Here is a 13932-nt window from a genome sequence, read left to right on the forward strand (position 1 = left end):
CCTCCCGCCGGCTCTGCCCTCGCCCACTCTCCTGCCCTCGCTGACGCCCCCGTGTCCCCCCAGCACTGCTTCGAGCTCTATAACCCCAGCCACAAGGGGCAGCTCATCAAAGCCTGCAAGACGGAGGCGGACGGCCGCGTGGTGGAGGGCAACCACGTGGTGTACCGCATCTCAGCGCCCAGCCCCGAGGAGAAGGAGGAGTGGATCAAGTCCATCAGGTGAGGCCGGCCGGCTCGGGCTCTCAGCGAGGTCGTTGCTAAAAGCCTCGATTCTTAGGATCGCAGTGCGCCCTCGGGAGCCATCAGAAAGCGTATATTATAAAAGGTGCAGATCCATCGCCTACAGGACCTGGAGTGACCGCTTAGGGGGCCACCCTGCGAGCCGGCCGGGCAGTGGGCGGGATAGCGTCCCAGGCCTGGGGGCTGCTTTTATTGGGGCGATGGGGGAGCCTGGGGTGAGATGAGCACTCTCGTAAGAGTGGGAATGTAAAGCCAGGAGGAGAACACAGGCAAGTGGCCTAAATGGTCCTCTCCTGAGACCGGGGCCTCCGACACCACGGAGCAGGGGCCTGGCCACGCCCGGCCGCCGCTGTCCCCTGGAGTCAGGCCTTGTGTGATGAGCTGGAGGCACAGACGTTGGGGCTGACAGCACAGGCTCCAGCACACAGCCAAGTGGGAGTGGGGGAGCGTGTGCACGTGTGTGCGCCTGTGTGCGCCCGTGTGTGCCTGTGCACAGTCTGCTTCGGGCCTCTGGTTGGGAGCCCGCGGCTGAGGGGCGCTGACAGCCGTGTCCGTCTCCCCAGGGCGAGCATCAGCAGGGACCCGTTCTACGACATGCTGGCCACGCGGAAGAGGAGGATTGCCAATAAGAAGTAGCTTCCCCGCCTGAACAGGTAAAAGGAAAACCCAGACGCACCGCCGAGGGGCCGGGCAGGCAGCCCGCGGGCCCCCGAAGCTTCATGGGCCGCGTCTGCGGAGCGACACGACGCCCCCGCCAAGCCCTCCCCCTCCTCGCGGTTCCCCGTGGCAGCAGCACCGGGAGCCGAGCCGCGGACTCGGGCGCGAGGTCTGCCAAGGAACCTCGCTCCTACCTGTCACCACACGTGCTCATGCGTGGTGTTCACTGTTCTAGAAGCTTCTGTTTTATATCAAAACAGGAAAGAAAAGCTACCACTTTTTTATTCAGATTTTTTTCTCAGATACATAGGACTATAGCTTTTATATGCCTTTTTATATCCTGAAATTATGAAAGATACTAATGTACTATTTTTAGAACGGCAGCTATAAACATAACACCCGCCACAAGCATATCCGGTGCACGGATGGGAGTGACGCAGACGCTATATGTGCAGCAGCCGGGGCAGCACTGCGCTGGGCGCCCCATCCCTCCTGGGACAGGGTCCGACGCCCGGGGGACCTCAGCCTGGCTCGGAGGCCCCCAGAGACTCTCAAAAGGCCCATCAGCAACACTTACCATGGGAGGCTTTTGTCCCATCACTGCTGAGCCCCGCACAGACTCTGTGTGGGACCAGACGGAGCTGCCACGTGGACCCCTCACGCAGCAGTTCCACCTGGTTCCACGGAACGCGTGGCTGGTTCAGCTGTGCCCAGTCTTCGCTCAGATCCTCGGTGCAGAAAGGAGCTGGTGTCACTGACCTGCCGGTGGACCAGGCTGCTCAGTAGAAAGCGACGGTGTGAGAGGGACTGGGGACACGTCACTGCACGTGTCGGAGCTGGCCTGTCCGTCACGTGGAGCGCGCAGTGGGGCAACGTGGCACCAAGGGCTCCTGTCATCCGTGTGGCCCAGTGTTCGCTGCGTGGACCTCTCGAACCCAGGACCGGGTGGCCCGGTCACGTCAGGATGCGATGGCTGGGCCCCAGCACGTCCCAGCCCAGACCCTGGTGCACAGGGGCGGGCCAGCACCGTGCTGGTCCTTGGGGACACATGCTTGCTTCTCCGGGGGCTTTAGCCCATCGCTCCTCTCCCGGTCCGTCCTTCCTCTTGGGAGAGCCTGGTCCGAGGCTCAGTCAGACCGGCCTCCGCACGACGTAGAGGAGCCTCCTGAGCATGGCCTGAGGCTGGGTGGCCGTGGGCCGAGCCTCAAGCTGCTGACCTTGACGTAGCTCTAAGTCACACGACTGAAAGGGCTGAGCCCACGGCCCCCCGACATCAGACGGGCTTTCTGGCTTGTTCCAAGCTCTTCGGCTTTGCATTGTGCTCATTCCTCAAACTCGAAGCTTTAGTTTTGGAGAAAGGCACGTCTTCATCCTCAAAACGCCCGGCTGCTGCGTGTGCAACTCTGGCCTCTGAACACGGAGCGACAGCGCCGCCCCGCGGCTGGCCCCTGCCCAGGACGGCCCGCCGCATCGGTACCAGGCGTGGACGTTGTCCTGGGACCAGGTAGGACCCTGAGAGACAGGGCTGTCGGGCGTGGGAAACCCCGGTGGGACGCGTCTCTGGCCGCCTGTGCAGGCCTCGGCGCAGAAAGCCATGGTGCTAGAGCTGTGCTTGCCTCACGCTGCGGGAAGCCCCCAGCTGCAGGTCGTGCTGTGACAGTATTAGCCTGGCAGGCCCGTAGCCGTCACCCACTGCGCCAGTGTGCTCAGTGCTGAGTTATTACCCGCTTTGGCCAAAGACACGCTCCCCGAGACCCAGGGCAGCGGGGAGGGCGCTGGGCAGACGCAGCGCCCACCGCCTGGGGGGCGGGGGGCGGGGGAGGCCTCCTTTCTCTGTTGGAGCCCAGACAAGCAGGCGTCCTCAGGGTCACAGGCAGTTTGAGCAGTTTGATGTGGTACCAAACTGCGTCCAAACCGAAGCTGCTTCCAGGTAAAGGTGCAGACCCACATAGACACGCTTTGCGAAATTACCGTAGGTCAGAGGCCACACTGATGTTTTCTTAGACATTCTATTTACAGTACATATCGTTAATATGTGAATAATGTACATATATGTTGATTCCTGGAGTGTTTATTCAATGTATATACTCCCACAGTTTGCATGAAGAAATAGCCTACATCAGTATTTTGTTGTAAATAGTAAAACCGGAGGGTGTGTCGCTGCCAAATACTATGTTCACCGAATAAAAGGAAATCATTGTTACAACGATCCTGCCTCCGAACTGGTTCTTTAAAGCAGATTGCTGGAGCCAGCTCCCTCCCCATCCCTCCCCCCATCTGTGCCCCCCCCCCCCCCCCCCGAGCTTTGGCAGTTTTAACAAAGTGAAGGCAACAGGAATAAGTCATTCACGTACCTGTAAGCAAACGGGGCAAACAGCAGTAAAAAAGAAGCCACCAAGTGTTTAATTTGCTGCCATTTATATACTATATAAATTTTACATGCTGTATATTTACAGTGGGGCAAGTGCTTTTCAATCTTTAAAAAAACAAAGATCAAACTTTAGACATCTCTGAACAACACAAACTGTATAAACCATACAGATTATTCAGATACGAACTGTATTAAATACAGTTGTCCCCACTCCGTCTCCTGATGCAGGACCAGTGAATTATAAGTGTATCACAGTTTGATAGCATATCCATATTAAAAATAAAATCACAGTATGATTTTGTCTGTAACTAGAAACTTTTCAGGGACCAAGCTGATAACTCAGACTCCAATATTATAGTCAAGACAAGAGAAACTGTATAAAAAGTGTTATGTAATAAAAAACGTACTGTAGGCTTTACAAATAATGTCTGGATTATACATTCATAATGTAAATACTCATCATAACTGGTAGTTGATTGGAATAGTTCCACAAAGTTCAAAAACAGAACTTGTCTGTAAATACGCCTTCCAATCCTGAATAAACGGAAACATGAAGCACGTTCGTTTCTAGTCTCAGACATTACAGAGAACACTGCTCTCGGTCAGCGGAGAGCCGTGAGCGGTCACTAGCCTTAAATTAAATACGCGCTGTCAGCTGTGTGTACTTGACGATCCCAGGTCCCGGCTGGCCTCGTGCGGAGGTCTGACTTGGAGGAACGTTACGTGGAATACGAGAGATCAACCTGAGTCTGTGATTAAGCAGCATTGAGATGTTTTAGTCCAGGGCGTCACTTTAATGTGATTTATATACACGTATTTTACAATGCTCAGCAGTTGTAGAAAGTGTTCGTCCATTTGGAATAAGGGTAATTAAGAAAAGGTAAAAACTAAAAAAAAAGTCCTCCATGGTAAAATCTGTACAGTATTTACTAAAGAAGCACCACGCAGATTGGAACAGAGTTATTTCTATGTTTATAATTTAAGCTGGGTTGGGGATGGCTTCTGTTGAACATGTTGAATCTGAAAGACAAGAGGCAGGAAGTTGGAGCAAAGGGTCTCGGGCCAGCAGGCCTCTGCGTCCCACCAGGCCTCTCTGCGGACCCGCAGCAGCCGGGCCTCAGGGAAGCTCTCCCGCAGCACCGCCTGCCTCTCAAAGGGACGGGGCGGTTCCAGACAGACCCACCAGACCGTGCTGCCCAGGGCCGAGCCAGCAGGCAGTGCAGCCAGAGGGTGCCCTCTGCTGGACACAGACTGCGCTCACCGAACCCAGACTGGCCATCCAGCTCCACCTGAAGTCCCTAACTGGGCTCCCCGAGGACACACTGGTGAGTCATGGTGACTGACTGCCAGTTAGCCTTCTGTGGACACATCACTGGCATTTGTATCCCTCTTGCCGAGCAGAAAGTAGACATTTGGGCAAAATGGCTGCCTCTCCCCTTCCCCGCAGCAAGGGCAGGTCCCCCACGCCAGCTGCAGGGCACAGACCAGGTTTGGATCTGCTCTAAACACCAGGCCTCATTCAAACCAAGCAAAGCCTTCTGTTGAAAATGGGGAGAAGCCTGAGAGCCACGCACCGCCCTGTGGACATGGTCTGCCAGCCTGTCACGTGAGGAGGAGCTGTCACGAGAGGAGAAGCGGGCCTTAGCCCAGAGACAGTGGGGTGGAGCCTCCCTCTGGTTTGTATTGCTCTGTCCCAAGAGTGTGTGGAGGGGGTGGAGGTTCCAGGGACCCCTCGGGCATCCAGACTGTCTGAGTGGGGGAGACTGGATTTTCCATCTCCGAGTGAGTCCCTCTTGTTCTGATGCTTTCAATACCCTCATTTTCTACAAGGAGGCGAGGAAGGGGGTGGAGTGTCCCTGGGCCAGGATGCTGACAAGGCGGGGTGTTGAGCACAGCGCCGGCCTGGAGGACAGGGACAGTCAGCTGCCCTTGCTGGGGAGCCTCCCGCACCTGTCCCCCACACCCCGTGTCCCCAACTCCATGTCCCACAGCCTCTGCCAGTCATGGGGAGACAGACACAAAACAGCTTACCGTAACTAGTGAATTCTGTTTGAGGCCAAGCTTTCAGTCACCTGGAACGCAAGCAAAGGTGAAGAGACAGTTTAATGGCCTCACAGGTGCCCGTCTGGTCCTGTGCCGGCACAGCCAGGGGCCGCTCAGAACCAGGGCGGGCAGGCTCGCGTTCCTGCCAGGAAGCACAGGTGTGTGCGGGGGCCCTTCTTCCGGGGCTGAGGGGAGACATCGGTCACGGGGAGAAGCTGGGAAAGCCATGCATCCCCTGTGGACATGGCCCATCAGGGTGCCCGTGAGGAGGAGCAGGCCTTAGACCAGAGACGGCAGGTTAATGAACCAGAGAGCGAGTGTGAAGGACTCCAGGTCGGAGGACACGTGTCTCAATAACTGACAGGGATGCTTGTCTCAGAGGCCAGGGGACTGGCCTAACGGAGGGGCCAGGCAGGCAGGTGCCCGGCTGCTCAGAGTGGAGGTGCTGGGGGGGAGCAGGACCTGACTGCAGCCCTGGAGACAGAGCAGGGCTGCCACCGTGAGGTGGGCTCGGCCTCGGAAACAGAGCTGCCTGGACCTGTGCACACAGCCCCTCATCGCGCAGAGATACTGACAGTTCGTGGGAAACCAATCTAAGAACACACGCACTCATTCCTTAAAACAGTAAACCCACGTCAGCGCCACTTCTTGCTGCTGCGGGCTGCTAGCTCCCACCGCACTCCCCCACCCCCTCCCGATGGAGCAGCCAACGCTGGGCCCAGGTGCCCTCCCAGTCAGCAGTCACAGGCTGACAGCCCCAGGACACCTTGGGCAAGGTCAGGACACTCAAGAACCACAGGCTTCTGGGCAGCCAGGTGACAAAGGCACAGAATACCCTTGGTCTAGGGCGGGTCCGCACACTTTGTCCACCGAAGGCCATAAACCGGCTGTGCCCACTGCAACCCGACCCCGACATCCCCTCAGACCCTTCCCACAGGAAATGACGTCTCCTTTGGACTCTCCAACCCCGAGAGGCTGAAGCCATGCTAACTGCTGGCGCTGCCCCGGGGCGCTGGCCACATCGTGATCTGTAGACACCGTGCTGCTCGCCAAGGGCGAAGGTCACCGCACAGATTGGGAGGGGGAGAGGGAGGGGATGATAGAAAGGACCTCACAATCACAGGGCAGAGCTGGGCAGAGCTGACAAGACCGGACACCCAGGGATGCCCTCCCAGGAGCCAGAGCCCGCACGACAGGCTGACAGCTGACATCCCTATGAGACACGTCATCACCCTCCTCTGTTACCCTCAGAACGCAGAGGTCTGAGTCCGGAGGAAGGAGATAAAGATGGTCTGAAAGCAAAGTCCCAGCCCTTCCCGAGGAAAATGCTCGGTGCCTGGAGCCCTAAGTCCCAGGTGTGTGTCAGGTTCTGCTAGGCCTGGTCCATGGAGCTGGGGCTCCCCAAATGCTAAGGGGCCATGCTCCAGGCCGCATTCTCGGGGGTGGGGGGTGGGGGTGGAGGAGCGGGTGAGAGGGGCTTCTGGCTTTTCCTCCCAGGTGCCAATCCCGTTTTCTCAAAGGACCGGTTTCTACATTAAGTCCAAGTATCTCGTCTTACCCTGGCCACACTCAGACAGATGACACCTGTCATCCCTGCTCTCCATCCTTAAGCCTTTTGTTTTCTCACGGAAAGGTCCAACGCCTTCCAGAGGCAGGCCGTCGGTGAGGCGGGGGCTGCCGTCGGCTCTCCGGAAACGGTCAAGAGCCTCAGAGCTGGCGGCCTTCGCTAAGTGCAGTCCTGAGTCCCGCCCACAGTCCTCTGATTTCCTTGAGTGTCTCTTCTTTTTCTTCTTCTTTTTCCTGTGTCTGTGGAGGTCAGCATCGGAGCATGCTGCCGAGAGGTCCGAGTCCTGCTGATGCCTGCGGGAGATAAGCCAGACCTCAAACCCCACCACACAGACACTCACAGAGAACGGTCCTTGGCTTTTACAGCCACAATGTGGACACTCAGGATGCAAACACAGGTAAGATTTGTTTCTAATTTAAAATGCATCGTGACCATTTTTTAAAGTCCAGCGCCATAAATAAACCCACTGAACCCCACCCCACTGCTGCCTTAGCTTTGCTCAGGCCCTAAAGGGTTCGGCCAAAATCCCAGAGGCAGGACCCACAGAGCTGCTTCTGAGCCTGGAGGCTGAGGGAGAACCCTCCTGCAGGTGTCGGCCACACGGGGGTGCCAGCGAGCCGCTTTCCCCAGGAACCACTATTTACCAGGGCTCCTGGTATTCTTCCCCAAGGTTACAATTTTAAGGATGTCAAAGGTATACTGTGTAGGATGGGACTTTGTGGGACCAGAGGAAGCTGCTGACCTATCAGACATGAGCAATTCTGTTTGTGCTCACTCATGTCATCATGGATAAGTCATTTTCAGGATGCTCACTGGCCAATTCAGCTTTTCCAAATACAAACATCCCAGTTCAATTTCAAATTGAGAAACGGACAGAAACAAAGACAAAGACAACCAAGACGCGCCCCAGCTCCCACTCAGGGCAGGAAGTGTCAGCGCCACCGTGGCTCCCGCTCAGTCGCCTGAGGTAGAAGGAAGTGTGAACAGACAGTGATAATCCGGCAGGAAGGGTGCTGGCACCAGCGGCGAAGGCAGAGCCCCCGAGCCTCCCATACAGAGCACCGCACGCCGCCTCCTACGGCGTAAGCATCCTCACACCGGGGATACGGTGAACAATGAGGTTCTGGGCATTTGTGACACTAAAGTAAGACACGGCTTAAAGGCAGAGCTAAACTTTAGAAATCTGTAAAAACAGTGACGTCTCAAACCCAGAGCTAAGAAATACAAACCAGCCGCCGCGCCCACCGCCGGCCGCTCAGCCTCACCTGGAGTCCCGCTCGCGGTGTTTGTCTTTGGATTTCTTTTTCTTCTTTGACTTTTTGTGCTTCTTCGCTCTGGGCTCCTCCGAAGGGTCCCGCTGGGCGCTCCTCCAGGCTTTCTTTTCTGGGTGGGGGTCGCTGTGCTCGGCGCCGTCGTACCTCCGTTTGTGGGGCTTCACATTCCCGTGGCCGTGAACGCGGTCGGCGAGGCGGCTGCTGCTGCCGTCGGGGAGTGCCATCTTGGCGGCGTGCTTCTCGGGGCGGGGCGGCGGGGCGTGGGGGGGGCCCCGGGGGCCGCCGAGGTGGTGCCGGTCCCTCTCGCTGGCAGCCAGCCCGTAGCCCTTCCTGCCTCCGTAGTAGTCCTTGTGGGGCCGGCCGCCGAACTGGCCCACGCGGTCGTGGTCTCGGCCGTAGTCCCGGTCCCCGTGCAGGGGCCTCCACGCCCAGGCCTCCCTGGCCGGGTACGGGGCGTACCTGTCGTGCTGGTAGCGGCACCGGTCCCACCGCGCCCGGTCCGGGTGGTACTTGTCCCGGCCCCAGGCATGCTCGCTCTCCGAGTGGTGGGACCGCCAGGCCCGGTGGGAGCCGGCCCTGCGGGCGTGGCGGTGGCGGTGCCGGGCCAGGCCGCGGTGCGCACAGGCGTGGTGCGGGCCGCCGCTGCAGTGCTCCGGCCGCGGCCGCTCCCGCGGGGAGGAGTGCTGCCGGCGGCGGTGGCGGTCCTCCGTCTGGCTCCGGCTATCCCGCGCGTGCTCCCCGCTGGAGGAGCGGTCCCGCCGGGTGCGGTAATGTCCTCGGTCCACCTTCCGGAGGCTGATCTTCTCCTTGGCCGGAGACCGGGCCGGGCCCGCCTGCCCCGCCTGGCTCTCGTCGCCCGGCTCCGCGGGGCTCTGCGCGGGAGCCCCCAGCCCTTCCGAACGGTTTCCCGTGGTGCCTCTGTCCCCCTGGGAGGAGGGCTGCTCTGCAGGCGCCCCGGAGGCCTGAGGAGAGTCTAGGACCGGAGAAGCGGCCTCCACATCTGGGCTCTGGTCCCGGCTGCCGGGAACCGGGGGCTCCTGCTCGCCGGCGCCCTCGGGAGGTGCCGGGGGACTCGGGCTTGACCTCCCGGCGGCTTCCGCTGCGGCCGAGCCCCGGGGGCTGTCGGTGAGCGCCCCTGCCGTGTCCTGGGCCGCTCTGCTCTCATCCCCCGGGGAGTCCCCAGGGCCGCCCGGCTGAGAGGGGTGATCGTCCCCGGCGGTGCTCTTGCTGGCGCTGCAGAGAGGGGGCGCTCCGGGCACAGGCTCCTCCGGCTCCGCCGAGACGCTTTCAGGGGCCTGCTCTTTGGTGGACGTGGTGCCGGGGTCCGGGAGCGGCGAAGCCGTCTGAGATCTGCCGCTCGGCCCCGGGGCCGGCTCCAGCTCCTCCCCGGGGTCAGGCGCCGGGCTGCCAGGCTCCGGTCCTGCCTCAGGGCGCTCTGTCTGGCTTCCGTCTGCTCCAGGCGCACTGCAGCCCCAACAAGACAAATAAACACATTAGTCATTCGCCATGGGTTCTTGTCATGCTTTATGGGTTCTTGTCATTGGCTCACAGGGACAAACGCTTCAAAACATTTATTCACTAGGCATTTTATGCCTTTAATGTATCTCACTGAAACACAATAGTGAGTGAATGTACCATTTTTTGAAACGTCAAATTGTCTTTCCCTCATTAAGTAAAAATATAAAATTCTATGTCAAGCCTATCTCCTATCCATTTTTTAGCAAGAATTCTGAGGGTCTAGGCGCTTCTGTTTCCAGGAGGACTCCTTCTAACAACTGAGCAGAGCAGTCAAGTCAGATGACCGGGAGCTCGGACTGTTCCTCCGGTCCCTCTGCCTCGAATCTGTGAGGGTCACGGAGGCTCCGGTCAACACTCTGCCCTTGATCGCCGGGAGCTTCCGGTGTGTGTGAGGTTAGTGACAGCTGCCAGACACTGTCAGCACCCTACAGGGGCCCCCTTTCTACAGGAAGGTATCTGGGAGAGGGTATACACGTGAGGTCACGACACACGTTTTCTAGAGCGTGGCAGTGAGATTCTCAAGTCAGCACATGGCACAAACACCCGGTTACATTACATGCACTGCTTGGTTTACACAGCTAGCTACATGCATGGCTTGGTTTACACAGCTAGCTACATGCATGGCTTGGTTTACACAGCTAGCTGCATGCATGGCTTGGTTTACTCAGCTAGCTACATGCATGGCTTGGTTTATACAGCTAGCTGCATGCATGGCTTGGTTTACACAGCTAGCTACATGCATGGCTTGGTTTACGCAGCTAGCTACATGCATGGCTTGGTTTACTCAGCTAGCTGCATGCATGGCTTGGTTTTCACAGCTAGCTGCATGCATGGCTTGGTTTCCACAGCTAGCTACATGCATGGCTTCGTTTACTCAGCTAGCTACATGCATGGCTTGGTTTACTCAGCTAGCTACATGCACTGCTTGGTTTCCACAGCTAGCTACATACATGGCTTGGTTTCCACAGCTAGCTGCATGCATGGCTTGGTTTCCACAGCTAGCTGTGTAATTCCCATGCACATCAGTGTGAAGACAAACTAAGCCAGACTAGGAGAGTGACCGCAGGGAAGCCTGTAGGCCAGTGGCCAAGTGTTCACACTGCTCCATCTTCCAGGCAGACAGGGCGTCCTCTGCCAGCCTTCCCTGCAGTGGCCAGTGAGGCGGCACCACCAGGGCCATTCTGAAATGTGGGGTGCGTTTCTGGGTTGTCACAATGAAGGCAGGCAGTGCCTCATGACTGGCCGCTCCCAAGGAGCATGGCTGGAGACGGCCTGACCACCACTCTGCGCCGTCCGCCAGGAGGCCGCCGCCCGCCAGGCTGCCACGTTTCTCGGACGGCGGCTGTGCGTGTGGTGGAGCTCCTGCCATGAGGCCGCACTGTCAGCTGTCACATCGCAGCAAACCTCGCCCCCCGCACCGCTGCGCCTCGTAGTGCAGCTCGCCTGGCCGCCCACACATTCCTTTCCTTTATCCCGTTACCCTTAGGTCACTCCACTGGTTCTTAAAATGATCATGTGGAAGCGGGACTATCTTATCCATAAATTTGGTTTCGGGATTCGGGAGGGGGCAAGACCCAGTATTTGCCATCTGACGGCTGAAGTATGGCCTGTCCTGGGAGGAGGCGAGGCAGGGCCAGGGCCAGTGCAGCAGGTGCTGACGGCAGCCTGGGTGGCGGCATGCTAGCCGGGGGGCATCAAGCTTTCTGGGACCACCAGCTGACACCTTTTTTCTTTGCTTTTTACCAAAGCAAGTGAACAAACGCTTACAGACCATTCCAGTCACTCCTGGGATGAGGTAAGCCAGTGACACGCCCAGGGCACCTGGGGTTTCCTAAGCCATCGTTACCTGGTCTCCTCTGCCAGGCCTTTCCCTTTGTGGCCGAGTTTGAAAGTCTCTAAGATTGTGTCTTCCAGAAGAGGCGGCAAAGGAGCGGGCATCAACTGAAAAAAACACAGACAGATGCTCCAACTCTGGTCGCTGCTCCCACGGCCTGACGTCCAGCCCGGGACCCACCACGAAGGAAGCAGACAGCCCCCGCCCGCTCCGGCCCCTCACCTTGCCAGGGAGGCCGTTGGCCTTCTCGAAGGGGCTTTCCGAGTGCAGGGCAGGCTGGGCTTGGCAGCCGGCGCCGTCCGCGGACAGGCCGTTCTCCCTGGGGCCGCTGTCCGCGCTGGCGTCAGCACCACTGACAGTCACAGGCTCGGGGAGCCAGGGCGGGGAGGCCTTGGCGTCCTCAGCGTCCAGAGCACGAGAGGCCGCGCTCCTGGCCGGGCCGAGCCCGTTCTCCCTGCAGAGGCCCTTGGCCTCCTCGTCGGACTCTTCCGACGACTCGGCGCCGTAGGGGACCAGGATGCTGGCGCTGAGCTTGGACTTGCCGTTCACCAGGGGCTTGGAGCAGGACTCGCTCGGGGCCGTCTGCTTTGGGACCTTACTGGGAAGTGACGTGGTGGGTGCACTCGAGGTAGACTGTATTGCAGAAGAAGTGGTAATGGTAGAAGAGGGGACGGGCTTGGTAGGGTTCTCCAAAGAATTGTTGTGAAGGTTGGGCTGAGACTGACCTGGGCGGACAGGTAGCTTGTTGTGAATACTGATGGTGATTTTTTGTTTCTTGGGATGCTCCGGGGTAACGGAGGCCCTGGCAACTGACCAGTTCTGAACAGAAGTGGGAGTGTTAGCAGCACCAGCCCTGCTGACGTTGGAGTTCCCATTGGGACTAGACATGGAGCTGCTGGGCGTTTCTTTCAAGGGTCCGGTCCCGTTCAAGTGAGGAGGGTTCTGGAAGCGAGAAGACCACAGCCCGGTGAGCACTCCAGTCACAGACAGATCCCATTCTGGCTACAGACCCTCCCAGGGGGTCTTTTTCTTTATAAACCACAAGCTTCACACACCTAGCAATGCCTCCTCTCCTCACCCACTCCTACTGCGTGAACCTTCAAGGTCATCGTTTTCTGATAATTAAACCACAAACAGTGACAACTATTTTTGCCAGAAAACACGGCCCAGACCATGTTCTTTCTGCTCCAATGGGGCAGAAGTGAATAGCCCCTTTGAGTGGTCTCATATGTTCTCCTTGGTTTTCTTGGGAGCCCAGAGCTGTGCAGTAGAAGGGAGTGCCAGCCAGCTGGAGTTGACATTGGCCACTGTAGTAGGGAGCTGGTCACGTGGGCAGACAGAGAAGAGTGCCTTCAGGCACCACTAGCTAGGCCATCCCCTCCCCCAACAATCTCTCTAAATCTCAGCCTCCAACTGCTGCTGCTCCAGTCCGGAGGCTGCAAGCTGGAGGTCGCAGATGAAATCTGACTCAGATGAATTCTGTTTGGCCTTCACAGCGTTTTCCTAAATATCTGAATCAGTCCTATCTGAACACTGAAAGGTTCCATGGGGTGGGGCTGGGAGTAGCAGCCACCACTCAGTCTACAGCCTGTGCTCTCCAGCTGGCCAATGCCTGATACCACCTTTATGAAGATTCCAATCCAGGAGCCCGCTGCCTGCCCAGCTCCGAGGCCTTAGATGTGTAACTCCTGCTATAATCCTAACACTGCCACGTCCACAAGGAACAGCACACAACTGGACAGTCTGCTGATTCTAAACCAAATGAACTTGAACTGAATGGCGGTGAAAACACTACAGCACAGAGGACAGGGATTGTTTCAACGTGGACAAGCCGTCCACGACCTCACACGGAAGTCTACCAAAAGGTGGGCCTCTGCTCCACAAAGCGTCTCAAGACCCAGGCCTGTCACCAGTGCTCCCAAGAGGCCACCTGCAAGTGTGGCCACACCCAGCTGCACACAGAGCACCACACTCGTGAAAGGGCTGAGCAGACATAATGAAAGTGTTCTGTCAGTTCGGGGCCATTGCCCTACAGTCCAGCATTAACGAAGGGTCCCCAAATATTTCATCAAGTGAATGGTAGTCCTGCACAAGAGCTAAACTCTCTAGCATTTAAATACACTTATACCCAGGATCTGCTTTTTGACCATTACATCCATACTCTTGAGATGTGCTGTGCACTTGAAATATTTTATAATAAACTAGTGGCCCAGTGCACAGATTCACATACATTGAAAGGAAATTCATTAGAAGATTCATGCAGTAATTAAGTTACTGCAAAAAATTTCATTTCAAAATAGTATATATAATATAGTATTATAAAATTAAAACACACGTGCGATTGGCACCAGCGAGAACTTTATATGTGTCGTGCATGGGCCAGTCAACATTTTTAAACTAGAGGCCCAGTGCATGAAATCTGTACATGG

The 13932-nt window shown here is 57.4% G+C and overlaps 2 protein-coding genes across 3 annotated transcripts in view; one reads left to right on the forward strand and one right to left on the reverse strand.

Moving 5' to 3' along the window:
* Positions 1-3102, forward strand: part of CYTH3 (cytohesin 3) — a 39513-nt gene extending 36411 nt beyond the window's left edge. Inside the window, exons 12-13 of the mRNA XM_036424627.2 lie at positions 64-218; positions 803-3102. Of these exons, the coding sequence (XP_036280520.1) occupies positions 64-218; positions 803-875 (228 nt within the window). The 3' untranslated portion in view covers positions 876-3102. The remainder of the gene's footprint in view (positions 1-63; positions 219-802) is intronic.
* Positions 3103-3297: 195 nt separating this feature from the next.
* Positions 3298-13932, reverse strand: part of USP42 (ubiquitin specific peptidase 42) — a 35578-nt gene continuing 24943 nt past the window's right edge. For both annotated transcript variants that reach the window (XM_045576434.1, XM_036424613.2), the window contains 6 exons: positions 11726-12445; positions 11516-11610; positions 8143-9615; positions 6869-7170; positions 5299-5339; positions 3298-4287 (listed from right to left, as the gene is read on the reverse strand). In XM_045576434.1, coding sequence (XP_045432390.1) covers positions 5332-5339; positions 6869-7170; positions 8143-9615; positions 11516-11610; positions 11726-12445 — 2598 coding nt within the window. In that variant the 3' untranslated portion in view covers positions 3298-4287; positions 5299-5331. The remainder of the gene's footprint in view (positions 4288-5298; positions 5340-6868; positions 7171-8142; positions 9616-11515; positions 11611-11725; positions 12446-13932) is intronic.

Source organism: Pipistrellus kuhlii, unplaced genomic scaffold, assembly GCF_014108245.1.
Source record: "Pipistrellus kuhlii isolate mPipKuh1 unplaced genomic scaffold, mPipKuh1.p scaffold_m20_p_8, whole genome shotgun sequence".
Lineage (NCBI taxonomy): Eukaryota > Metazoa > Chordata > Mammalia > Chiroptera > Vespertilionidae > Pipistrellus > Pipistrellus kuhlii.